The sequence below is a fragment of the Cupressus sempervirens genome, chromosome 3 (assembly GCF_028749045.1).
Source record: "Cupressus sempervirens isolate cs-2001-9-10 chromosome 3, ASM2874904v1, whole genome shotgun sequence".
NCBI classification, from domain to species: Eukaryota; Viridiplantae; Streptophyta; class Pinopsida; order Cupressales; family Cupressaceae; genus Cupressus; species Cupressus sempervirens.
This window is the reverse complement of record NC_143120.1, coordinates 451,351,865-451,378,582: the sequence shown is the minus strand read 5'-3', so window position 1 is coordinate 451,378,582 and position 26,718 is coordinate 451,351,865. Positions and strand designations below refer to the sequence as shown.

Genomic DNA, 26,718 nt, shown 5'->3' with positions numbered 1-26,718 from the left:
CTTGAAATGGATGACTTATATCTTGCACAAACTATGGGTAGTTGAGGATGCAACCACCAAATTACTCGCAACCTAAAAGAATATGGCAACTATATCATGGAATGTAAATGTATCTCTTTTGGCACTAGCATTCAAATGATTGACTTAATCAACCTTTATCCTTCATTATCCATTTGTGACTATAGTTTCTAAAAAAGATAATCAATGACTTGCATGATTTCAATCCTTTCAAGACTTCAAAATATCTGTATTAAACTAAATATTCATGATGTTAGATATAATTTCAAAAATAAAAACATATGCAACCATCTTATATAAATTTTCAATTATTATGCCGAGAGGCGTTCTATACAATGGCAGCACAAATGCCCAGCACGGGAATATGCCAAGATTCCTTGTCAATAAAAAAGAATTGGGAGCAGTTACAAACTTCCAAATTAAATATTAAAAAAGAATTCCCGAAATAATAGCTGGCCGAAATAATAGGAAGCCAAATGGAGGTCGAAATAATAGGCTCGAAAAAGTAGGGCCCGAAAAAGTAGGACTTGGAAAAATAGGGGCGAAATAATTTCAATATGATTTTTTTTTTTGTTAAATATAATTTTGCATGCACATTCATGTTTTTTTTTTGCGGGGAGTGGGGGAATTTGAAACAAATTCGTGGAATGCGAAGAGACGTCTGTTGGGGAATATGAGGAGCCTCTTAGAAGTTATAAAACCAAGGCTCCTCATTTCATTTTCATTTTATGTTTTTGCAGGAAGGAAGAGGTGAAGGTTATTGGAGGATTAGATTGGAGTTTTTGAATAGGAGTAAATTGAAGTTTTGGAGTAACATTTTTGCAGGTGAGATTTCTATTTTTTATTTACATTTTCATTTAGATTTAGATGTAGAAGTAAATTGAAATTCAAAATTAGTTATAATATTCTACTTTGATTTATATTTCAATTTTAATTAATTTCATTTAGATTTAGAATTCTGTTCATATGACCGAAATTGAGGCCACTGGAGGACCTGTGCAGAGTTTTTCATGGAGATAAGCATGTGGGTACTAAATCAAGGCACATTAGGCCTCTTGGAGATGTAATTGTGGTGACTTCCATGGCTTTTTGAATCGAATAGGGCAATCTAAACAATCTCAGATCTGAAATTCTTTTTTTCCTTTTCAGCCGAAGACAGAACAAAGATTGCTTGCAAGAAATTTTGCAGAGTTTAAGATTTGATTGCTTATGGCCGACTATTCTTGGTAACTGATATTTCTATTGTATATTCCCGTGCCCAGCACGGGAAGTTTTAATCTATACAATTTATTTTGTGCATTTAGTGCACAAACTAAAGAATGCATATGCAATCAATTTTTTTATCAATCTTTATGATAGCTTTTTTTTTAAAATAGAAAATAGAAATTATTCTTTTATGTATGTAGAAAAAAATTAGAAAGATTTTATGTATGTAAAAAATTAAAAGAATTCTATATACATCTAGATTTATTGAAAAGAATTCTATTTACATCTAGATATTTTGATTGAAATAACCATAATGTAAAAACAAAATATAAAATAGAAATGTTAATATATGTATGTAGAAAAAATTAGAAAGATTGCATGCATCTAAAAAAATTCTATTTACATCTAGATTTTTTTAGAATGGAAAAAAATGGATAATAGAAATATCAGTTGCATGTTTGTAGAAATAAATTAGAAAAACATGTATCTAGAAATTAAAAAGATTCTATATGTGTCTAATTTTTAGATTTTACTTTATTCTAAACTAATTATTGATGGATATATATTTTAAAAATATTTATGTAGTTTAAAGTTTAGATTTTAATTAATTTGTATGCAAATAGGAAAAAGAATAAATATTTTATATATATGTAGATTAATTTCTATTTTTAAAATTTACAAGTAAATGAGTACTTTATTCATTTAAAGTAAACAAGTTTTTAAGTAATATATTTTTATTTTAGAAATATATTAATCATAATGTTCATTTATTATTACTTATTTAATATACTTACTCTCAAATCTAAGACAATAGAAATGATATTTTTTAGATACTATGGGCGTACCCCTTGCATTACCTTTGGATTCAAGTGCCACTTAGTCAATCTTTTATATGAACTTTGTATATGCTCCTTTTTCCATTAAAATAATGGGTCGAGAATTCCATTTTCCCCATGGATTCTGACATCCGCCATGACAGGTAAGCTTTGCAATGCGAAGCAGTCTGGTTGATTTACCTGATACGTGCGCACTGCACACACGATGGCTCAGACCCCTCACATACTCTCAACGAAAAAGCCTCAGGATTTTCGGCTACATTCCTCTGCAACTGCTGGAAAAAATTGCATCATCACAACCAGACTACGTTACTCTGGGAGCTCAACAATTTTAACTGTTGGCAATGCACATTGTCTTTCTCTTTCGTTTCATGCATTAGCCATTTGCCACAACAATAATAGGAGCAGGATTTACAACAGAAAAATTGATCCCACATCTTACACGCAAGAGTCTCGCGAAAGAAGCAGTGCAAATGAGGTAAAGATATTTTTTACTCATCTCAAGGAGGAAAGAGCTGGATTAGTAAATTAGTACAAATGTTTGATGGTCGAATTTTATTGGGACGTTCTATACGATTTCGGAATTGGGTGAATCTTTGTGTTGAGGCTGTGCGTATTCCTAGAAAATTAGACAGCGCACATTTAAATTGACGAAGAAAAACTGTTCGATTGCTTTCAAATATACATTTTTAATATTCTTATTCTTTATTTTTTTCAACACTTTCAATTAAAACTTCATTTGCTTAAGAGAAGCAATTATCCAATCCCCAATCATATTTGACCCTAAGTAGAAAGTTTCGTCAGGATGAAATTCTAGACACTAAAAATTATACGTCTTTTTTATTTTTTCAGCTGTTTCTGCTAAAAATTCTGTCAGTATTTTATCTGAATATCTGTCATTTCATTTTTATTCTTTTATTAAAAGGTGTAAAATAAGCCGTTTTTAAAAGCTCTCCTTTAAATAGGAGACGGATTCGGTTATGAGACCTCCCTATACAAAAGCATTGTCAATTGAAATTGTAGTACCGTTGCCTTCAATGGCTTCAATATCGTTTTTACTACTGTGATCCTGAAGGTTCTATTTCTGGTGAATCTTTTTGTTGCCGAGATTCTTACTTAATCTATGGAAATGAACTCGTAAAAGACACGAACATTTTTTGATTGTAAGATAAACCCTTTTCATAACCTAAAAGATCAAAAGATTGTTTTCCATGTCATAAGCAAAACAAAGGTTGATTTGCCTATAAAAGCCAGCTGTGGAAGCCTACAAGAAGGTTCCTTTCTCATTTATCTTACGTGTATTGTTTAATTTCTGTAAGTTTAACTCATGGAGACACTTCAGAGTAAATCCAACCTTGCCAATCCACATAAATCACCCTAGTTCAACCAGTTCAAAATCTGATGAGGCTTGGTGGAGTTATCTTTGATCAGTTAATTATTTAAAATAGCCGCATAAAGTGTTGGGAATGTGAAGCCCAACGGTCATGACTTATGTCTTCTCATCTCTTCATTTGATAGCTGTATTTGTTTCGTATGAGTGGTTCTATAGACCATGAATGGTGTTGTATTGACAAAACATTCACAAAAATATTGCACAATCTACCCCGAAAATTGTCAAGCATTATCTATGGAATGTGGAAATCTGTCCTCTTTACTATTTTCTTTGCTTGGAGAGTGGATGTAGCCAGGTTTGCTGAAATGTTATAATTTGCTGTGTTATGGGTTTTGCCTTTATATTTCTATTGCCGTCTTAGATATGTTTATTAGTTTTATCTGCTCGTTTTTAACTTACAATTGGTATCAGAGTTTGGTTAAATCCAAGGAGCAGATATAGAAGATGGTGATGCTCTCATTTTAACTACTAAAGAAATTGCAGCAAATGTTTGGGTGTTTGATACAGGAGCAACATTTCACACTACTTCATGTAGAGAAAAAAAACTTCATGTATAGAGTTTTTCAAAACCTTTTAAAGCAGTAGTTTTTGTAAGGTCTTTCTTGCAGATGATAAATCTCTTAATATTGTTAGAAAAGGAGATGCTTTGTTGAAACTAACAAATGGAACTAGTTGGCTGCTATGGGATGTTCGGTATGTCCCTCAATTCAAAAATAATTCAATTTTAGCTGAGCGATTGATCTCTCAAGGATGTAATGCCAGGTTTGAATCTGGTGAATAGAAGGTGACAAAAGGGTCTTTGGTGATTGCAAAAGGAAGCAGATTGGATACACCATACCTGTTAGAGAGTCAAAATGAAGTGGGAGCTACTGATGGCAACTCCTCACAATGGCACAAAACATTGGCGCAAGATTTCTAAGAATTCAAATCACCATAAAGTGAAAAAGGAGTAGCTGAAATGAAAGATAAGAAATTGAGAAATAAAATTAGAAATTATGATCATGAGGATTACAATTGTAACTTTGCATTTAAGAAATCAAAAGTAGTAATATCTGGTGAGAAAAGAGCTGTTATTGCTGTGGAACATGAAATTTTGCCCATGGAAATAGATGAAAATCTTGATGAATATTTTGCAACTGAAATGGAAAGAGATAAAGTTGAAATATATGGTTTAAATCAGAGGAGCAATATGGAGCTGTGTTCTGCACCTAATGACCGAAAGCATGAGACTTCTATGAAAAATGACAAGAAAAAACCATATTTGGATGCAAAGGAGGTTGAGACGACCAAACAGATCTTGGCTTGGTCCTTTGAGTCTTTCCATATTCTCAAAGATTTTAAGACGTCACCAAAGTTTTTTGATAGATCGGATGATTGTGAAAAACAGAGGCTTAAGAAAATCATCACACATGATCAGCCACCAATGCTGATGAATGCCAAGCCAGGAAGTTATTAAGAGTTTGGGGCTTATGTTAGAGCACTTGCAATCTCCTAATGTCACACTGCTTCAGTGCTCTGAAATTATTATTCTTATCAATCTTCTTGCGAAAATTGCGAAGAAGATGCTGATACTATGTATGCATAGCATGCCAGAGTTTCCTAGTTTTGATCCTAACATTGAAGCTGGAAGAGGGGATCAAGTTGGAACTGTAATACATGCTCTCACGACTGCATGTTTTTGGAGTTTTGAAGAGTACATACAATAGGGCAAGGAAGAGTCACACCATCTGTGCTAACGGAGGATTTGTTTCTCGGAAAAGGACTTTTGAGAAAGTATCCACACAGTAAAAGGATTATGCATTGCCCAGATCAAAGATGGTTAAGTCTGATCGGTCAAGGATTGTGAATTTGGATGAAGCTCTACTATTGCGAAGTCAATTCAGATAGACGTTAAGAAGAAATCCCCCAAGACGAATTCACTTAAATATTTGGGTCTGGTGCCAGGAATGGTAGGATTGGATTGGGGTGCAGGCAGGGAGCAACTTATGCCTTTAATTTGCTTTTGGAGGGTTCATCTGCTGGGATAGGCAGCCCCCTTGTGGGGGTCTCAATCAATGTGTTGGCTGTGGATGAGGCAAGTTCGATCCTCAATGTCATTGTGCAGGGTATGAATTCGAATTTTCCGAATGATGGCGGTGATGATGTCAGATTGGCTGCTATGAGAGCCTTGTACAATGCTCTGGACTTTGATAATGATATGGAGAGGGATTACTACATGAAAGTGGTGTGTTAGTGCCAGGCTTTTATCTGATGTCAGGATTGCGCTTGCTGCATTTGAGTGCCTGGTGACAATCTCATCAATGTACTATTTGAAGCTCAGGCTATATCTGCAGGATATATTTATAATCAGTGCCAAAGCGAGCCTGTTACCCTGCAGGTGATAGAGGTCTGGAATTCAATTTGTGACAAGGAGATTGTTTTTGTAACTAAGCATTTTTATTTGGCAGATTCAAATGATGGGTGGGACGGGGATGCATATTGAGCAGGAGGTGAAGTTGTTGGCCCTCAAAGCCCATATGGAAGCTCTCGATGAATCGTTTAATGATCTTATTCAAGTGGTTGTTTCAGGAGAAGCCACTAAGGCTGTCTATAAGGAAAGACATATTGTTGTGTTAGTTGATAGTATAACAGAGGACAAGTCGCCAAAAGCGATTGGAAGTTCAGTTTGGCAGTTATATGTGGGGCAAGAAGTCTTTGGCATTCTGCATCCCACAACAATAAGAGGTATCGGACAAAGTTGAGTGTATTTTTTATATGGGAGAATGTTGCAGAGATGGTGATGGTCAAATGGTGGACCAATGGGAACAAATTAGTGTAGGCACCATGGAGTTGAAACCTTGGGCTGGTGAGGTAAGCAATACAATAAAAATAACAATTCCAGAGGAAGATGACGGGCATGTAGACGCTCTGTTTAGTGTTGCAGAAAAGGGAAGCACAAGAACAGGTGACCATTTTGTGTATGTGCTCAAGGATACTTTTGTGAATAGAGAAGCATATTTTCAACATGTACACATTAGTGTTTGTGAGCATAAGAGAAAATATCTTGCTGTTAGATTGTATTCATCCTGACAAAATTTGGAGAAGGCTTGAACAGAATTTGGCAAAGTTTAAATCTCTTATGGGCCTGATTATGATGTGACATTAGAAGTGGAAAGTAGGAATGTCACTGTTCATGGTTGTACCAGTTGGACTTCAAGTAGGAGATTGTTGAGAATGTGAAGCCCAACTGTCACATCACTTTACCCCTTCTTGTCTCTTCATTTGATAGCTGTGTGTGTTTGTATAAATGGTTGTGCGTAGATCATGAATGGTGTTGTATTGATAAAACATTAATAAAGGTATTTCCCATCTGTGAGAGTGGATGTAGCCAAATTTGGTGAACCACTATAATTTTCCGTGTTACATGTTTTGTCTTTATATTTATATTTCTGTCTTAGATGTGTTTATTAGTTTTCTCTACTCACTTATAACTTACATAGAGTCCCATCAGCATTTCTTTTCCTGCCATAATAAGCTTTTTTCTGTGATTCTTGGATTTAGATTTTTGTCTTTTTCATAGCAGGGCAGTTGGAGGGTTGTTAATGGCCTAAATAATTCATTATCTATATGGATAACAATAAATACTCAGTAATGAAACAATCCCATTGTTGGCATTTCATTTTGTTCTTATGCAACCTCAAGTTATTATAAGTTTTGTATATCAATGCAATTAGATTTGTTATTGGTTCAAACTTCAAACTATCAGGCTCTGTCTCAACATTGATATAAGTTAGGTGCAATGCTAAACGTATGTTTTTGAACCAGAGTGTTGTTTATCCTCTCAAAAAAAGGTCTTATATAATACCTTTCTTTTTTATACACAGACACATGAAAGGTACTTTTGTCCATTTGGTTAGCATGGAGATACTTGATCTTTGATTAGTATAGAAATTCTGTCTCTGGTTCATCAACATGAGTTGTATCTCTCAAATCAATTGTTCTTTCATGATTTTCTTAAGGAAATTATGAATATCTGCTTTATAAATTTGTTGTTTATTTGTTGTGTCTTAGATGAAGTACTGTATGCATGAACCGACAACATTGCAAGAACAGAGCACAAACATGAGATTTACTTGGGGCAATCCATTGTGGGATAAATTCTAGGAGAGTATGGTCTTCTCCTTTTCTTTCTGTTATCTCTTTGCAATATTCAATGCTATTGCCTTCATGAGGCCTTCAATAACACAGTCATCATCTGTACAACATCCTTATTCTTGTTTTGCAAATGCAGCAAATGAACACTATCTTACTACACCCAACCCCCTAGGGCAATCTCAACCAAGAATTTCTTATTCTTTGCATGAAAGGATGACACACTATGGCCCATTAAGGGTGATATATTAATTTCAAAGTGGAGAGGCTTGAACAAGAAGGTTAAAAGTCACAGGACTGGAATGCAAATTGCTTTGCAACTGATACTTGTCTCTGTTATCCTGTGTGGGAAAGAATTGCTACATATTTTAGTGAAAAGTTGCTGCAAATCTTTCAAAATTGCCAGCCTTATGTTTTTCTGAGTGTCATAATAGGGAACATTGTTCCTAATTTTATGCTTTGTTTCTTAGGGACCTACTTCAAATGTGTTTGGCTCCAAGGTGTGTCAATCTCCGGAGAACCATTGGCAATGTTTGTAGACCTCTGTATGTACTTGCATACTTCATCTTACTGAAATTGATCATATGAGGAACTTCATCTTACTGAAACTGATCATGTTAGGAGTAGTTAAGAGGGTTCTCAAGTTATATGCTTATTTAATTTGAGTTGTCGACGAGAATAGTTGCTAAGTTAAACATACTAATTTTTTCATGTTCGAATTCATATCAACAATTGTACTTTAAAGACTGAAAAGACATAATAAATATGTATTCTGAAAAACTCACAGGGATAAAATTAGAGCATGGCCCTTGTGGGTATGGGTTCCCTTTAAGTTGAAACAAAGGCAGCGAGAGCCTTAGATCTACCAAGATAGGTGATATTGATCCACAACTTGGCAACTGTTATATCCACAGTGAGATTCTTTATATTGTCATATGTGGGTTTAAAATGGAAATGTTTCTTCTTCTTGCCTCTCACAAAACTTAGATATTCACATTGGAATTTGTCAGGAATTTCTCTTTTTAATGGAACATTACTTATCCAAAAGAGAGAACCCCGTACTCTTCTAGACACCTATTGCTCTTGGTAGTGTTACTTAATACAATAAGGAGAGTCTTGACAATGGGGGTATCTTGGATCACTTTAATGAGATAGATGCAAAAACAACAAAAGAACTATGATCCAAAATGCTTGTATACATTGTGTTGCATGGCTGATGAAATCGGATAAACTTCTCACTAGAGTTACCACATTAAGGTGAAAATTTGAAATGAAGCAATCATCAATCATATGCTCAATTTTCAGGCTTTTTTTAATCTATTAAGCTCCTAGAGCTACATGCAAACGGTAAAGGGAAGAAAAAGGAAAGAGGAAGCAAGCAAAGCGCAAAAAGAGGATCAATTTTTTATCAAATGCTCTTCCAAGGGTGAAGCTACTTGTCAAGAAGTACAATTTTGTAGTGACTCGTTGATTGGGTTTGTGGAACCCTCAAGACCTCTTACTAAGAAAAATGCTCTTGGCTAGCAAGCACAAGAATCGCTGTCACTTACTATAAATTGAAAGGTCTGCCCGCCAATTGTTGTAAACACTCAACTAGTTATTAGGGGGAGGATTGTTTGTACTAACAACCCCTAGAAGGGACCATAGATTTAATGGTTTATCATTGGCAAAATAGGTCCTTTCTCATATAAGCACCAACCTGGTGCAACCAAAAGCCACCATGAGAATTGGCATGCTAATGTCCACACCATTGAGTCTCACCAAAGAGTCTCTAACAAAAGGAAGACAACTTCCTCTCAAAGATTTTCTTCTATGACCATAAAATGAAAATCCATTCTAAGAGCACCCGGATCCCAGGGAAAAGTATGTGTAATGTCCCTGGCATCAGTGATAATAACTCTAGCCGCAGAGCTATCATAAGCATACTATCACCATACCAATGATTGTGGCTCAACCAAACCCTAGTGCTAAACATGTCTCCACCTAAATTACTGTAGAGACATAACTCACATCCATTCATAATAGGGAAGAGTGGATATCCAATATCAAGTATGTTGTCCTGTATTTTGTCACCACAAAAAATGTAGGTAACAATACAAAAATTTTTCAAGCTAGTTTCACATCTCTCTAAGTTGAATTTGATACTCAATTGTTTAATGTTGATCGATCAATCAACTCCAAGTAGCATATCAAATTCTTTTACTGAAGGCTTTCGAAAAGTCTTTTTCGTTTTTCTGCCTATCGAGCCTATGCTTGATTTTTGAAACCTTCATTGTCCTTTTCTTTGTTTTTGAGTGTGTGTTTGTCCGTTTTTAGTCCTTTGGTCTTGCTCAAGTCATGGCTTTTAGTAGAGCTTAGTCAAAGTTTTTAGTCAAGAGATATGGCTGTTTTAGTGCCCAAAAAATGGACCTTTTTGATGCAACGACACGAATTAAAAATATCATGTTATATTTCTAATTTGACATTCACTTTTTGGAAAATATAACTTAAATTCGCTTTATGTTATATTTTTGAAGTTACTTTATCATTTAAATTTTCACTTAAAGTAACTATAGTAACTATAGTGCACTTTATGTTATATTTTTAAGTTGAGTTTACTTTTTGATTTTTCACTTAAGTGACTATATTAACTATATAGTTCAATTTATTTTTTAGCATTTAAATCAAATGCTCTAGTAAATATTGCTTTTTAAATGATATTTACATGTTATATTATTAATATGATGTATAAATATAATTTATGTCCCACTTAAGTAATATTTTAATGAATTTAAATTGACATGTGCTTATTATATCACTTAAAGTCATCAAAAGTGGACCTTTTACATGCCATTACATATAAAATTCAACTTAGAAGGATAAATCCATCAAAAGTGGACCTTTGTTGATACAATAGCTTTGGTTCAGTAAATTGCACTGATCACATGAGACTATACTCATGTATATATACATGTTGATATGTTGAATACCAATATGTATATGTACATGAATATAATCTGCATTTCATTATGGTGATCGCAGTATTCAGAAACTACCGACGCATATTATTTGAAGTAATATCTTAGAAATGAATTTAGTAAACAATCTTATTTATACTGATTGTTAAACGATTGCAATGGACTTAGTTAAAGTCTTAATGGCATTAGTTTTGTTATGACTAATCACATCGGGTGTGACCATTCCACCGATTGGGTGCATCGGTGAATGGTCATGTCTCCATATGGAGACATGCCAATTCACCCATGTACCTATCCAAACTTGTATACATGGTATATGCCGCCCGATATTGCAACATAGAAATTGATTAATATATGCAGATCAAAGGCAATACGAACATTGATCTTGAAGGATTATTTATATCATTGCATTCAAATTATATATACTTTGCAACACTTTGGATTCTTCATTGGCATTGATTGTACCTATAGGAAATATACATACTTCAGCATTGCAAAAAGAAATATGTAATTAAACTTTACATGGTATCAGAGCTTGGCTAAGGAAAGATCACATTAAGTTTATTGGATCAGATTTTTACTTTAAGACAACTATCCTCTTTCCCTACAAAATTACAAACACAATGGTGATTTGTGTTGATAACTTCGAATCTTGGAAACTTAGAGTAATGATGTTGTTAAAAGAAAACAAATTGGAATCATTTGTAAAAGAGGACAAAGAGTAACCTAAGGATGATCCTGAGAAATCGGAATGGATCGAGAAAAATGAAAAGGCAATGAAGATAATTGTAGATGCTGTTTGAGACCACATAGTACCTATTGTGGCAAAACATACCACATCATATCGTATGTTTCGAACTCTTGAAAATGCATTTATAATCAATAATACAGGCATAAAACTTGCTCTTAAAATGCAACTAAATAGTGTAAGCATGAATAAAGGAGAAACTATAAATGCTTTCTTTATGAGAATCACAGACTTAAGAGATCAATTATTTGCACTTGGTTATGAGATTGAAAATCAAGAGTTATCCTTAATAGCATTAGGAGGACTTCCAAACTCTTGGGAATCCTTTGTACAAGGTATAAGTGCTAGGTCTAAAATCCCTAAACTGGATCGTTTAAGATCAGATTGTCTTCAAGAAGAATCAAGATTAATGATTAAGGGAAAGCACAAAACCCTAGATGGAGATGTTCAAGTTCTTAATACAAATGCTCATAAGAAAGGAAAGAAGAAAAACAACAAAAGGAAAAGAAATATTCATGGAAAAGGACAATCCACATAGAAGAAAGACTTGTCCAAAATCCAATGCTTTAGATGTGATCTATATGGACATTATGCAATAAATAGTCCTAATAGATCTAAACCTCAAGCATCTTTTGCAAAATCTGAGAAGTCAAATGAACGTAATGAATATAAGAAATATGCTTTCTATTTTGTATTATCCAGCCAAATATCAACAAAAAGAAATACATGGATAGTTGATAGCGGGTCTTCCAAACACATCATTGGATATCAGGATAACCTACAAAGCATGAAAATAGAAATAGATGAAGAAGTTATAATTGGTGATGATTCTGCACACTTTGTAAAAGGAATTGGGACCTGCACTATAAAATTGAAATCTGGAAATTCTATTCAACTTTTTGGAGTTCTCTATGTACCAGGTATTAAGAGGAATTTAATATCTATATCCGCACTTGAAGATGATGGTTATAAAATTGCATTCATGGAAGGGAAAGTACTAGCATGGCCTAAAAATTCAACCATTAAGAAGGCTCTAACAATAGGAGTACGATAAGGACTCTTAAATGAGCTATGCACCAAGACAAACCTTGCACTTGTATATGAGACCTCTGATTCAAATGAAATATGGCATAGAAGACTAGGTCATATCAACTTCCGTGCCCTAACATCAATGGAGAAGGTAGTAACTGGAATGCCCAAGTTAAAACATATTCACAATGAATCATGTAAAGGTTGTGCCTTAGGGAAAAACACTAAAAAGCCATTTCCTCATAGTTTGAGCAAAACTAAAGAAGTGCTGGAAGTAGTACATTCAGATCTATGTGCCCATGTCTATACCATCTATAGGAGGATTCTTGTACTATTTGATATTTGTTGATGATTTTTCAAGGAAGACATGGATATACTTCCTTAAATGCAAAGAATCTGAAGAGGTTCTCTCTAAATTTAAAGAATTCAAAACTATCATTGAGAACTCTTGTAAGAACATTAAAATTCTGAGAACAGATAATGGTAAGGAGTATACTTCTGAAATATTTAAAGAGTTCTGCAAACTCACTGGGATTAAGAGGGAGTTCATAGTCCCTTACAATCCTCAACAAAATGGGGTTGCTGAAAGGAAGAATAAAACTATTGTAGAAGCTGCTCGGGCCATGATTTTTGATCAAAACTAGAGTATGTCCTTCTGGGCTGAAGCATCCAACACAACAGTCTATATTCAAAATAGATGTCCTCACTCACATTTGGACAATAAGACTCCTAAAGAAGCATTTTCTAGAAAGAAACCTGACATCAGTCGCCTAAGGATATTTGGATGTCTTGTATATGTTCATGTACCTAAGGAAAAGAGGACTAAATTAGAACCTTTTGGAAGAAAGGGTATTCTCATTAGTTTTAGTGAAACAGTAAAAGGATATAGAGACTACATTCCTCGATAGAAACAAATAGAACTAAGTAGAGATGTCATCTTTGAGGAAGACATTGCTTTTAGAAGAGCCAAAACCTCCGATGAACTAGAGACATTTGATGTATCTCCAGAAGAGACTTCTGCTCCTGAGATTCAGAGGGAGTTTCCTGAAGAGACTTCAACTGAAACTGAAATCCTTCCAGAGACTCAAGAAGAGAGTCTTGATCACTCTAAAAGGCCATTTTGGGCAAGGAAAATAATATAGGAAGATGAATTCACAGCCTCTTCAGGAACCTTCCGAGAAAGCAAGAGACCTAGAAAAATTACATATAATGCTTTTGTATGTAAGAGCTTGAATCTTGAACCTTCTAGCACTTTTGAAGCACTTAAACATCAAGCTTGGAAAGACGCCATGGTGGAAGAATACCAGTCTATGCTAAAAAATGATGTTTGGGACATAGTTCCAAGACCTAAGGAAAAATCTGTTGTGTCTTCAAAATGTCTCTTCAAAGTTAAGTATGCTGCAGATGGCAGCATTGAAAAACATATAGCTCGTTTTGTGGCTAGAGGTTTTTCTCAAAAGGAAGGAATTCATTTTGAAGAAACCTTTGCACTAGTTGCCAGGTACACTTTTGTTAGAGCTTTAATGGCCATCGCAATAGCCAAAGGTTGTAAAATCCATCAAATGGATGTAGGAACTGCTTTTCTAAATGGAAAAATAGAGGAAGAAGTATACCTGGAACAACCAGAAGGATTTGTAACTGATGGTGCTGCTTCTTATGTTTGTAAATTAAAGAAGGCTCTATATGGACTTAAATAGGCTCCTCGGGCCTGGTATGAAAGGATTGACAAATACCTTTTAAGTCTTGGATTCACCAAGAATGTGGCTGATCCAAATCTCTACTTCAAAGTAACTAAAGGTGATATGTTAATTCTAATTCCTTATGTTGATGATCTTCTGATTATAGGGGAAGAACATCTTATTAATCAGTGTAAGAAAGATTTGGCTTCTGAATTCAAAATGAAGGATTTAGGAATTCTCCATTACTTTCTTGGTTTGGAAGTACGTCCAAAGTCCGCTAATATCTTTCTACATCAAAAGAAGTATACAATTGATATTTTGAACAAATTTGGAATGTGGGATTGTCGACCTATGTCTACACCTATGGAAACCAACCTTCACAAGCTAAAGGAAGCAAGTGCTGAATCCAAACTAGTTGATCCCACATTATGTAAACAGATAATTGGGTCCTTGATGTATCTTGTAAATACTCGACCTGATATCTACCATGCAGTGAATACGTTATGTCAATTCATGTGTGAACCTCACAAGATTCATCTTGTTGCTTTGAAGCATGTATTGAGGTATCTTCAAGGCACTATTGGGTATGAACTTAAATATGAGAATACCAGCTTGGAGTTACATGGATATATTGATTTCGATTGGGCCTGAAGTGTAAAAGACCGGAAAAGTACATTAGGATGTTGCTTCAGTTTAGGCTCAGCCATGATCTCTTGGATTTGCAGAAAGCAAGCTTTTGTTGCTCAAAGTTCTATTGAGGCAAAATATATTGCAGCAGCTATGGGAGCTAGAGAAGCAATGTGGCTTTGGAGGTTGCTTTCAAATTTGTTTGGTGAACCTTTGAAACCTACCACAATTCATTGTGATAATCAAAGTTGTATCAAGTTCTCTGTGAATCTGGTATTTCATGATAGATCCAAGCATATAGAGATTCCTTACCACTATGTAAGAGACATGGTGAAAAGAAGAGCTATTCAATTAGAATATATTAATACAGGTGATCAAACTGTTGACATTCTCACCGAGGCTCTCCCTAAAGTGAAAGTTGATCATTTTAGAAAGAAACTTGGCTTGATTGAAATGTAAGTTTATGAGATTGAGTCTCAACTTTGTAAATTTGTATTAATTAAATAAAGATGTTTAAAGTGTAAACTCTTTTGTCATATGTGACTCTATGACTCATGGGCCTACCCTATGTTCATTATTTAAGGAGATAATCTTTTATAATGGAATATTGATTCTGATAATATAAGGTGACAACTTTATTATTATTAGATTACTGTCATGATGAATATCATGTGACTTGATATTCAAGGAAAGATCATGTTATTTAAAAGAGCATGTCGATGGATATCATGTGACTTGATATCTATTGAAGATCAATATGTTCAAATTCATGCTGGATATTATGTGACTTAATATCTATGGATATAACATGATCTGGTATGGTGAATATCATGTGACTTGATATCTATATACACACCATAACTGAAAATAATATCATGAGACTTGATTTTCTTTTATATATCTTGAGGATATTACTTCTTATAATGAGAAAAATTCATATGCACTTTGTCTTCCCTAGCTAAGAGGGAGTGTTGATACAGATAGCTTTGGTTCAGAAAATTGCACTAATCACATAAGACTATACTCATGTATATATACATGTCGATATGTTGAATACCGATATGTATATGTACATGAATATAATCTGCATTTTATTATGGTGATCGTAGTATTTAGAAATTGCCGATGCATATTATTATTGAAGTAATATCTTAGAAATGAATTCAGTAAACAATCGTAATTATTATTGATTGTTAAACGATTGCAATGGACTTAGTTAAAGTCTTAATGGCATTAGATTTGTTATGACTGATCACATCGGGTGTGACCATTCCACTGACCGGGTGCATCAGTGAATGGTCATGTCTCCATTTGGAGACATGCTCATTCACCCATGTACTCGTCCAGACTTGTATACATAGTATATGCTGCCCAATATTGCAACATAGAAATTGATTAATGTATGCAGACTGAAGGCAATATAGACATCAATCTTGAAGGAATATTTATATCATTGCATTCAGAATATATATATTGTGCAGCACTTTGGATTCTTCATTGGCATTGACTGTACTTGTAAGAAATATACATACTTCAGCATTGCAAAAAGAAGCATTGCAAAAAGAAATCTGTAAGTAAACTTTACAACCTTTTTCATGCCTTTGCATGTAAAAGTCATCAAAAGTGGACCTTTTTGATGTCATTGCATATAAACTCATTTGAAATGTGCAATGACATCAAAAGGGTGAGTTTTATAATTTAAATATGCTATTGCATCCAAAATGTGAGTTTTCACTTAAAACATGCATTCACCTCCAAAAGGTGAGTTTTCAAGCTAAAGCATGTTTTAAAATATGCAATGACCATGAAAAGGTGCATTTTGCACTATGAAGAGTTTTTAAAAATATGCATGGTCACCAAAAGGTGCGTTTTGCACTAAAAGCTAATGGTCATGCTCTTGAGATACCCATTTTGGAGAAAACACATGCAAAGAGGCTTCAAGAACCTATTTTTGAAGATTGTGGTTGATTTTCTTCATGTTTTTTCATGAAATCTTCTCCAATAGTGTCATTTTTGCCTATCAATGGGATTTCAAACAATGAAAATGTATTTTCTTCTTAAAAGACGTGATTTTCAACTCCTTCCAAGGGCACGTTTTTGAGAAAATCTTCAAAAAATATCATTTTTGGCTCATGCTTTGGCCCAAAGAGGAATCAATTTGGCATTTTTAATGTTTCACATTTCATTGTGATACACGTTTTGGTGTTTAAAAGTCAAAACGATTTCGTTTCATACCTTGGAGAAACATGTTTTTGGAGAAAAACATCCCATGTGCATGCCAAAGTCAAAAGTTGGTTTCTTGAGCTCTTCTAGGGCACGTTTTTGGCATTGGCCTTTGAAAACACCTCTTTTGTTGCCTTCTACTTATTCCCTTGGCAAAGTTTGAAAAGGTTCAAGATTTATTAAGAAATTTCCAAATTTGGAGATTCTCCTTCCATTTTTGGCACTTAATCCTCATCACAAGCGCAAGAGATGCCCTCAACATCAAAATCCAAAGGCAAGATGAAATATCAATTTGATAAGAGTTGGCTCATGCAACTCCATCATCAATCGTATTTATTCTTGATAACGTGCTGGACATAAAGATCGGTCATGTGGACATGGCTGATTTTTTGCGGAGAGTAGAAACTCCTGTTGGCCATGAGATGAAGTGCATCAAAAGAAGTCACATTCACTTAGTGTCTGCATTTCCTATGGCTGCCATGGAACCTGATTTCGTTCTTGGATGTACAAGACGTTTCAGCCGAAAATCGAAGACAATCAAGGATGCTGACGACAAGGTTATCATTAGTCTTGATCTAGAGGTTATTAATCAAATCTTCAAGGTACCACATAATGCAGAATGTGTAGATCTAACCAAAGAATCATCTTTGGCAAGCTGGAATGAGAAGAAAGGTGATTATCAGAACTATGTTAACCAATACTGGTTAGATACTAAAAGGAACAACTTCTCAAGATGGCCAAAGACCGTTCATAGGTCTAACTTCAAGCAAGAAAATAATGATCTCATCATTCTTCTCAACAAAGTTTGCGGTCTTAAAGATTCCACTGATTTCGAGCCATGAATGTACGAATTTATCTTCCAAATCATGGAAAACAAAGAACACATCTTTTGGGGAGAGTTGATTAGCACTCCACTCTGCCAACAGTTGCTCAACATAGGGACCTCCATGCCTTTTTACATGAACTCCTACCTTGTCTACATTGCTGCTGCCATGGGATCTTTCTCTGGTTTCTCAACCAAAGGAGATCATCATCAGATTCCAGTTTGGGATTACTATGACTACATCACTCTGGCTAATAGTAAGTTCCATTACAGAAGAGTCCAAGATGCTTGCTTTGGGCATTTTCGGTGCTTGTTCAATAGACAGTTATCCATCAAGAGGGTATTTGATGCAGCTTGGGAAAAGGTAAATCAATATGGTTGTATCTTTATCCAGTTTCCAACTTTTACATACTTAAGAGTTGGATATTTTAAAGGTGAGTTGTATACCTTACCTAGGTATGCCACTGATAAGATCATCCTAATGTAGTTAGCCAGACAACTCATGGAAGTGTAATTTAATCAACATACTTTGCATAGGCCTAGTTTCAGTATCACTTCTGCCAAACCCTTGACGATCAGTAACTATTTGATCAACTCTGTGCACAAAGAAAAGAATATGGAAGCAAAATTGCAGTTGATTACTTTGAAGAAGTTCAAAGCCCAATTCGACTTTGATTATCGAGAAATGAATTCTTAAATCAAGAAGGCTTTCACACATGTTCATCACATCAAGGATGTCTAGATTTACATGAGAATAGAGCTAGATATAATGAAGATGGACTATTGCATATTAACTTTGCAGCAGAGAATTGATCTTAACATGCTGAAGATTCTTTCAGATTTCCAAGCCGAAGATGATGGCAACATCCTTGATCCGGAATTTCATCAGGTAGGTTTTGATAAAACGTGCCCTTTTCCTATTTAGTGGCAACAAAAGGAAGGTACATCTATCTTGAATAGATTTTAATCCATTTTAGCAAACACCAACAAGTGGTTGAAAATTAAAGGCCTAAAAGGAGTTAATCCTAAATTGGCTTTGGATTGTGGAAGCTTTGGCCCTCTTGGAAGGAATTCACAGGTGGAAATTATAGGGAAAGATGGTGCTTCCTCTTCTAATGTGAAGAGTTCCCTCGAATTCAAGTTAAAGGGCGGATAGGGATCTAAGTCATCTTAGATCTCTGAACTAGTTCAAGAATCAGAGGAGGAATTAGAGACAGAATCAGACGAAGAAGATGAGGAAAAAGAAGAAGGGGAAGTTATGATCATATCTCACCCAAGGCTTGCACAAACTCATGCACCATCCATGCATGAAGCACCTTTTTTGGATGAAGTAGATGATGATGTGGATTCATTCTCCACGGTTTTCACACCTATCTTAGTTTCCGAAGTCAATACAATGACTCTTCCTATTTCTTCTATCGCTTCTCTCATCCTAGCAAATGAACAATACGAGCATTTGGGAAGCGTGTTTGAGGATTTTCCAACTCTAACAAATGGTCAAGTTTCCCAACTTGATACATCTTTGATGGGTTTTGAGCTTTTCATGACGGAGTCTTCTCATCATGCACCTATGAATTCAGTTGTGCAGATTGAACCTTGTTCAGTCACGACAGAGATACAATCAGGATCAATACTAATGGTCTCCACTATACTTGCTTCCACAGATAAAAGTTTCAGCTTGCCTGCATGGTTGAGCAGGATCACAACAAATAGAAGAAAAGTGGTTGTACCTCTGGATAATCTCCCTGTCAAGAAAACCAAATCCAAATCTTTGAAAGATAAGATTGTTTCAAGGATTTTGGTTGATTCAGATAAAACCAAATTTGTAGAAGTTGTTGAGCCACTGGTGGACAAACCTTTTGAAGGACTTACTTGTTCTGATTACAAGTTCACTAAGGTTGAAATTGGGAAACTATCACATTTGAGTTGTTTACAAGATGCTCAAGATGCATTAGCTAATGTATCCAAAAGCAATCATGAATTATGGGAGAAGAAAAATCAACTCAAACAGGAGGTTTCTCGTCTAAATGAAGTCATTCGGAAACAATCTTCTCAAAGTGCTGTTATTACATCTCAGACATCCAAGGAAAGAAAGCTGATTGAAGCCGTCAAGTCTTGGATAGGAGAAATCATCTCTGAAGGAGTTTGAGCCATCACGGAAACATTTGCAGTTCTTAGGCGTGTTAAAGAGATGAATGAAATGGAGCAAAACTTGATTTCTTCTTTGACTCGAGAAGCAGATGGTTTGAAGGAGATTCTTAATGACTAGGAAGAAATTGCAAAATTTGATCTAGATGCCTTGATCTCATGTGACATTCTTCCATCATGTGAATGTTCTTCAGATTTCAAGGACTTATGGGATACAAAGAGGAAACATTGAGGAAGCTGATAGCAAAGTTGTAGGCAGCCCTTGGAGATTGCCAAGTAGTAGAAATAGGTGTCACTTGTGATTTGGAACAAATGGGATGCTAGATTCTTGATGAACATGGTAATCTCATTGTAGTTGAAAGGGCAAGTTCAGAATATACAATCAGGATCAATGCTGATTTGGATTCTCACACGATGACCAAGTTTGTCCTAAATAAATCCTCGACAAAGAACTTGTTAAATTCTTTGGCAATAAATTCCAAGGTTGTACAATCTGCACATGCAGATGAAGTGAGGATAGATGCCATATCAAATACAATGGAGACTGCTGATCTTCTTACAGTGCGTGATATCATCATCAAGTTCAAGGCACTGAAAAACAATCTTTAAGATTGTTATTTTTGTTTTTATTTCTATTTATAGGTCTAAGAGGATGCATTGCATGAAAAGATGTAATTACATATAATGCAAGTTACATGTGCATGAAAAGATGTAATGCGAGTTGCATGTAACCCAATAATTTCTCTTTTTAGTTAGACTAGGTCAAAGTTGGTTGAGTTGCTCCCACTTTTTCCTCCATCTATTTCTCAACTCGTGTGCCTATATAAAGGAGTGCCTCCTTCATTGTAAAATCATTTTTTATCGTATATTGTATGCAAGAGAGCTCTGGAGAAATTGTGCCAGCAAAACTTTGTTTGTGTAGCACTATTTTGAGAGAAAAGTGAATAAAAAGGAGCAATTTAGACTTAACTTTGATTGAGTGAGATTGCTACTTGTGTGAATTAGAAGCTTTGTCTGTAATTTGCATACGTTATCTTTGATTCATGTTACCTTGTGTTTTTGATAATTGAATATAAAAGAGTTAAGAAGCAATTGGAGTTGGAGCTTTGACTAGGAGCAATTGTGGAAATATATAGCTAAAAGCTTTGTCTGTAGCTTATATTTCTTTCTTAATTCACAAAATAGTTAAGATATCTTTACATTTGGAAGTCTTTGTGCCCTAATAGTAAAGTTTTTTCATATAGAAGTACGATCGGACTTAGAGCCAAACCGGTACACTTTCAGTTAGCCTTTGAGTTAGTGTTGGTTTATCGGTATCACCGTTTCCAGCTTTAGAAGTGTAGTTAGAGATTTCACCTTGCCATTACTTGCTCCACGAGTAAGTGGATTCTTTCTTGAAAGTTAAGAAGAAAGAATATTAGTAACACCCCTTTTAGAAAATCGCTCGACTTCTTGCTTACCTTGAGTTGATCCAAGAAACGGTGAGAAGGGGTAGCCTTCCCTTTAAGGTAGGAGAGACTATCTCAAATGCTGTGGCTGGTCATCCTATTTTGCGACTAGATTTTTACTCAAAACTGTCGGTTGCAAAATATCCACCCAACAACCTACTAGATCAAAACTCATGCACACCCTACTAAATTGCCGTGGGTGTGAAGTCCATCTATGCGATAAGAACTAGTACTCCCTAAAGCATTTGTGCCATAACCTCAATTATCTGTGCTCTGTAAACTGTTGCGGATATGCTGACTTTGCAAGTAGCCTGCTACTAACTTGCAACTACCAACCCCATCAACTGCAAATGGTGCGAATCCATCCCATAAAGGATGATATGACAATGGAGCCAACCCACACTTAGATGAAACCAAATCTTCTACCTATGGGTCAAAAGAGAAATGATGAGCCCTTTCTACTATGTAATCGCAATAAAAGGCTCCAATCTCTATTAGAGGCTCATTAATACCAAACCAGAAATCAAGAGATGACTCCCATCTATGACTTTGCGCAACTAGTCTGGTAGGATCCTGGGTAACCCTCTCAACAAATCTGGCCACGAGATCCCTGTGGGGAAGCATTGCAACCAAGTTCTCTACAATCTTTCCCAACAACCACTGAATACTACAAGAGCCTCGGATGAGAGTACCTTCAAAAGCTTTGTATGGTCCCTTTCACAACTCCAAGCTCTCTAGCAGATACTCCATAAGCAACTTTGTGTAGTAGAAATTATAAGAGGAAGCATAAACCTGCTCCCATGCAATCCATGGTTGATCCCTCTAAAACCGTGGCACTGCCAACCGTCCAATGCTAACAACTGTATGGGATGAAGTAATAGATTTGCTTTCGTCAGAAGGAAACAAATCCCCATGATAGCTCATCTCCAAATCAGATGATACCTTTCCCAAGTCCTGTGAAGAAGAGGGAATAGTGTCAGAAATTGACACACATCCCTTTGATGAAGAATCCACTACTTCCATGCTAACTATTGGGGAACTTAGTACAACATGAATCTCTTTGTAGTCCTCCATTGATGCACTCATCTCCTTTGTAATAGTGCACTCATATACATGATGGACGTAACCACATCATCATCACATCCATCATCCCTATTTGTGGTAGTCAACTCACCACCAGCCACCACCATAAGTAGCTGAATTGGATTTGGGGTTTGTGTCGACTATACACGCTTCAACTCTACGGAAACCCCATCCAAACTTGACTGTGACTCCCCCAAAGCCAACTGAGTATGTTGCAAAAAGGCCACAATCACCTCAAGCTCATGGGTGAACTCAACCACCTCCTCCTCTTTCCCTAACAATGCCTCATAACAAGTGCTACCCCCATCAAGAACGTAATCCCTTTCAGCTATTGATTGTAAATAATTATGGTTCAAGATCTTGACAGCCTCTCGAAGCAAATGAATCTCAGCTAGGGAAAGGCAACTACCATTGTGCTAATTTGACATAGAGCACTCTAACTAGACACAACTAACATCTATCAAATATCATCATAATGCTCAAGAGCTGAAAATATGTCACTATCACTCACTTTCAGCTGTTTGTTCACATGATGTCTCTGCAAACCCTAACTCCTATGTAAGCTCTTTGACTCACTAACTACATCATGATAGGAGATTGTATCTGCATTGCTCACCACAAGATCACTAACATCATGTGTGTTATCATCCTCGCACACATCAACAACTAAGGTACTTTTATTGGGTACCTCTACCAATACCTCCTTTGAAGAAATGGAAATCATTGCTGTGTTAAACTCCTTGTATGTCTTTGCTTCCCCCTCATCAGTAAGTCCTTGTAAACAACGATCCTAGGACGTAACATCATCCAATAATTGGTCCGAGTCATCACCCAAAATTTGATATGATATGTTAGATTCGCTGGAGCGGGAATCATCAACACATGAAACATCAAAGGTCCCTACCACACTAGCATCAACACTGTCCATCAGAGACCCCTGTGCCTGCTCCGCATACATGACTCAATGTCAACATGAAGATGAGCATCACCAAGGCATAAACCTACACCTAACTCCTTTGTAACACTCAATCCATGAGTGTCATAATGAGGTAGCTCCATGTCCTCATCTGTCCCATCCGAGAAGACGTTTGCCTCTTGCACTGACTCAACACTATAACAACAATCATAAAAATCAGAGTTTTCAGTGCTCATATCCAACACAGTCTTCGAAAACAACTCCCTCCTCAAGATAGTCTAAATTAGCAAGGGGTAATGATTGGATCATTTGCCCTTGCACTATCCGCAATATCATCAACATGCTGACATAAGGGACTAGTGTCTTGACAATCACACCTTGTAACACCCATATCCCCACTACTACCAACTGATGTAAGACTATCATCAAAGAATAGCTAGCATGTTCTTAGTATCTTTTGAAGCACCGACTCTAGAATACCCAATCTACTAAAACTTAGTGCTGCTGCCCACTTATGAAACATACACATCCACATGTTCTTGCGTAGAAACTCCATCATCATAACTGCAGGTAGGACTAGCAGTTGCCCCACTAAGCATGGGATCATTGTCACTGTGATTGCCAGTTGTGGAAAACTCATGGTGAAGACTTTTGGATGTCTCACATGTGAAAAATTCAAGCCTATCTTTTTGCATTCTCGGTGAAGATCTATTAAAAATGGAAACCATATACCTAGCTACCTTGTCAATTGTTACTGGAGTCAAAAATCTTGCATCCATCCTTTTTTGATGTTGTTTAAGCCTTTACATACTTTCCATAATGGTATTTGTTTGCCTCCTAAGACTTACCTTGCTGTTCAATTGGTTCCCATTTTTACTAGGTTTTCTGTATTTGTCCATAGCTGAAATAAGTGCAAGAGAGCTGCTGGTCACTCAAATTAAAATAGCAGATCCAAAATAACAAATATTTTCCTAGCCCACAAGATGGTAGGAAACCACTTTGATACCACTGTAATAATCCTACTGGCTCTCACCACCGAAACATTGGAATTTGCTTGGAAATGTTTTTGCAATTTTTATGTTTTTGGAATTTATGCACTTTTTTTGTAAATTTCAAAATATACAGGAATGTGGAAATAAAATATAGATTCAATAACCAATGGAAATGCCAAAACCTCAATCACAATTTACTAACCAATCAGTACTGCAACTTAATTGCTCATCTAAGAAATTGTCGTTGGTAGAAATTGTGTATCAGCCGACGGGTCCCTTTGGGAAGGTTCTTGTTATGTAGCCGACAGGTCCCTTCGGTAAGGTTCTTGTTATGTAGCGACATGTTGTATGTGGCCGACGGACTCCTTCGGGAAGGTTCTTCGGAAAGTATTTATACACCCTCTTGGGTCATTGTAAAGAATCTAATCATCAGAGATCAGCGAGCATAATGTACTATTTTGGCATATGTGAATAATAATAAGAAGTTCTGCTATTCATATCTATTGTCTGTGCGTTGATTTCTTTACCCAGTACGGTAAACATTTGGCGCCGTTGCTCGATGGACCTGGTACACAGACAGATGGATGAAGACTAAATGCTGAATCAGTTCAACAAGAATAAGAATAAGTTGAAGGAAAAGGACAAAATACGCGCCGCGCAAGAAAATTTAATTTTGGCACAATAGGCTGAACGCAGATGGAGATTTCAGCAAGTTACCGACGGACACAGAAGCACTAAAAAATTGTTGCAAGAGACTCGACAGCGGCTCGATTTGGTGGAAGAAGCAAGGGAGGAGTTTTTGAACCTGCATACACCGAGGGAAGAGAATCCAGACAGAAGGGGATCGACTCGCACGGCTCGGAGTGTCGAGGGAGCATGAGCATGGAGTGAACTCTTCGTCCAAGATATACTTTCAGAACAGATAGCTTCGGTTGAAGAAAACCCTTCTTCACCAAATAGCGCAACTGTCGAAAATAGCGCGTGTTGAAAACATCGTGGGTGTTGGAAATAGCGCGAGTGTTGAAAACAGCGCGGGTGTTGGGAAGAACGCGGGTGTTGGAAATAGCATAGGTGTGTAGAAACGCAAGTGTGCAGAATAGCGCAGGAGTGCAAAACAATGCGGGAGTGCAAAATAGCGCAGGTACACAACAAAACCCACAACATCTAGTAATAATGGTAGGACCAAAAGAAAAGTTGCCTAAATTTGATGGTGAAGGAACCGCCGATCCGATCCGACATTATAAAACATGTGAAACGCTCTGGAGGGCAAATGGCATAACAGATACAAACGAATGGATTCAACAATTCCCGCTACCCTACGGGGTGTTGTGATTAATTGGTTTACTGAGACAGATCCACAAAAGTTAAACAGTTGGGATAATATTAAGACGGAATTTATTGCGGAATTTCAAATATTGCGAGACGATAATGAGATTGTAGTGGAGATATTCAATACTAAACAAAGGAAGAAGAAACAGTCCAAGTCTTTGCCAGGAAGTTAAAGGACTTGATCAATAAAATGGAGAATAAGCCGATTGATGGGCTACAAAAGAGATGGTTCATTGAAGGCCTTCGCCCGAAGCTACGAAAGAAGATGAAGATCGTGCCACCATCGACATACATTGAAGCGTACAATCGGGCAATGAACCTCGAAAGTGACCAGAAGACAAAGAAGAAGAAGACCAGCTCATCCGATTCAGATGACGATGCATCTTAAGGAGAAGATAGCAGCGATGATGAGGGCAGCAACAAGAAGGTCCGTGCCCTCCACAAGGACATGATTCAGATGATGAAGGAGTTCAAGAACATGAACAAGGAGACTAAGGGCAATGAGCTATGGTGCACGGAGTGCATAAAAGAAGGCCATACAAAGGGATCCTGCTCGAAAGAGCAATTTTGTGAGATCTGCTAGGTTCTAGGACACTCGATAAAGGAATGCCCTTTCAACTTGAAATCAAGAGCACCACAGCAAGTGTTCCTCACGCAGGAAGTGTCTGCATCAGGAGGGAGCGGGAACACCAGTACGGAAGGTGCCATATTGGGCGGATACAGAAACAACTAGCGCGGTCAGAACAACAACAACAGCAACAACAACAATACCGGCAACAACAATAATGGCGAGAGGAGTCGAATTCAGTATGATGCGAATGGCCGACCGATAGTTCAATGCCACGCATGCAACTTGTGGGGTCACTTTGCTCAACAGTGCACAACGGCGAACACATCGAAGTTGCTGTGCCGATGGTGTGAACCTGGCGATCATGACGATGCTAAGTGCCCGAAGTCTAGAGTAAACTTGATTACCGTCGGAACGGACGAGGAAGAAATTCTGGCAATCACTCGGAAGCAGGCGGAGCTATACCTTGATCCGACGGAGGAAAAAAAGAGACTGGAGGAAGCACGGGCAGAGATCCAGAGAGCAACGCAGATAGAAACGACACACCTGAAGGATACACGTGTT

At 36.5% G+C, this 26,718-nt stretch overlaps 1 protein-coding gene across 2 annotated transcripts in view; it reads left to right on the top strand.

Annotated features, from left to right (window-relative positions):
* The first annotated feature begins 2,075 nt into the window (after positions 1-2,075).
* The window catches only part of LOC149567019 (Putative lysine decarboxylase family protein), an 82,928-nt gene continuing 58,285 nt past the window's right edge, over positions 2,076-26,718 (top strand). Inside the window, exon 1 of one of the 2 annotated variants that reach the window (XM_089820224.1) lies at positions 2,076-2,538. In XM_089820224.1, the coding sequence (XP_089676350.1) occupies positions 2,266-2,538 (273 nt within the window). In that variant the 5' untranslated portion in view covers positions 2,076-2,265. The remainder of the gene's footprint in view (positions 2,539-26,718) is intronic. The other variant, XM_089820225.1, reaches the window with a different exon arrangement.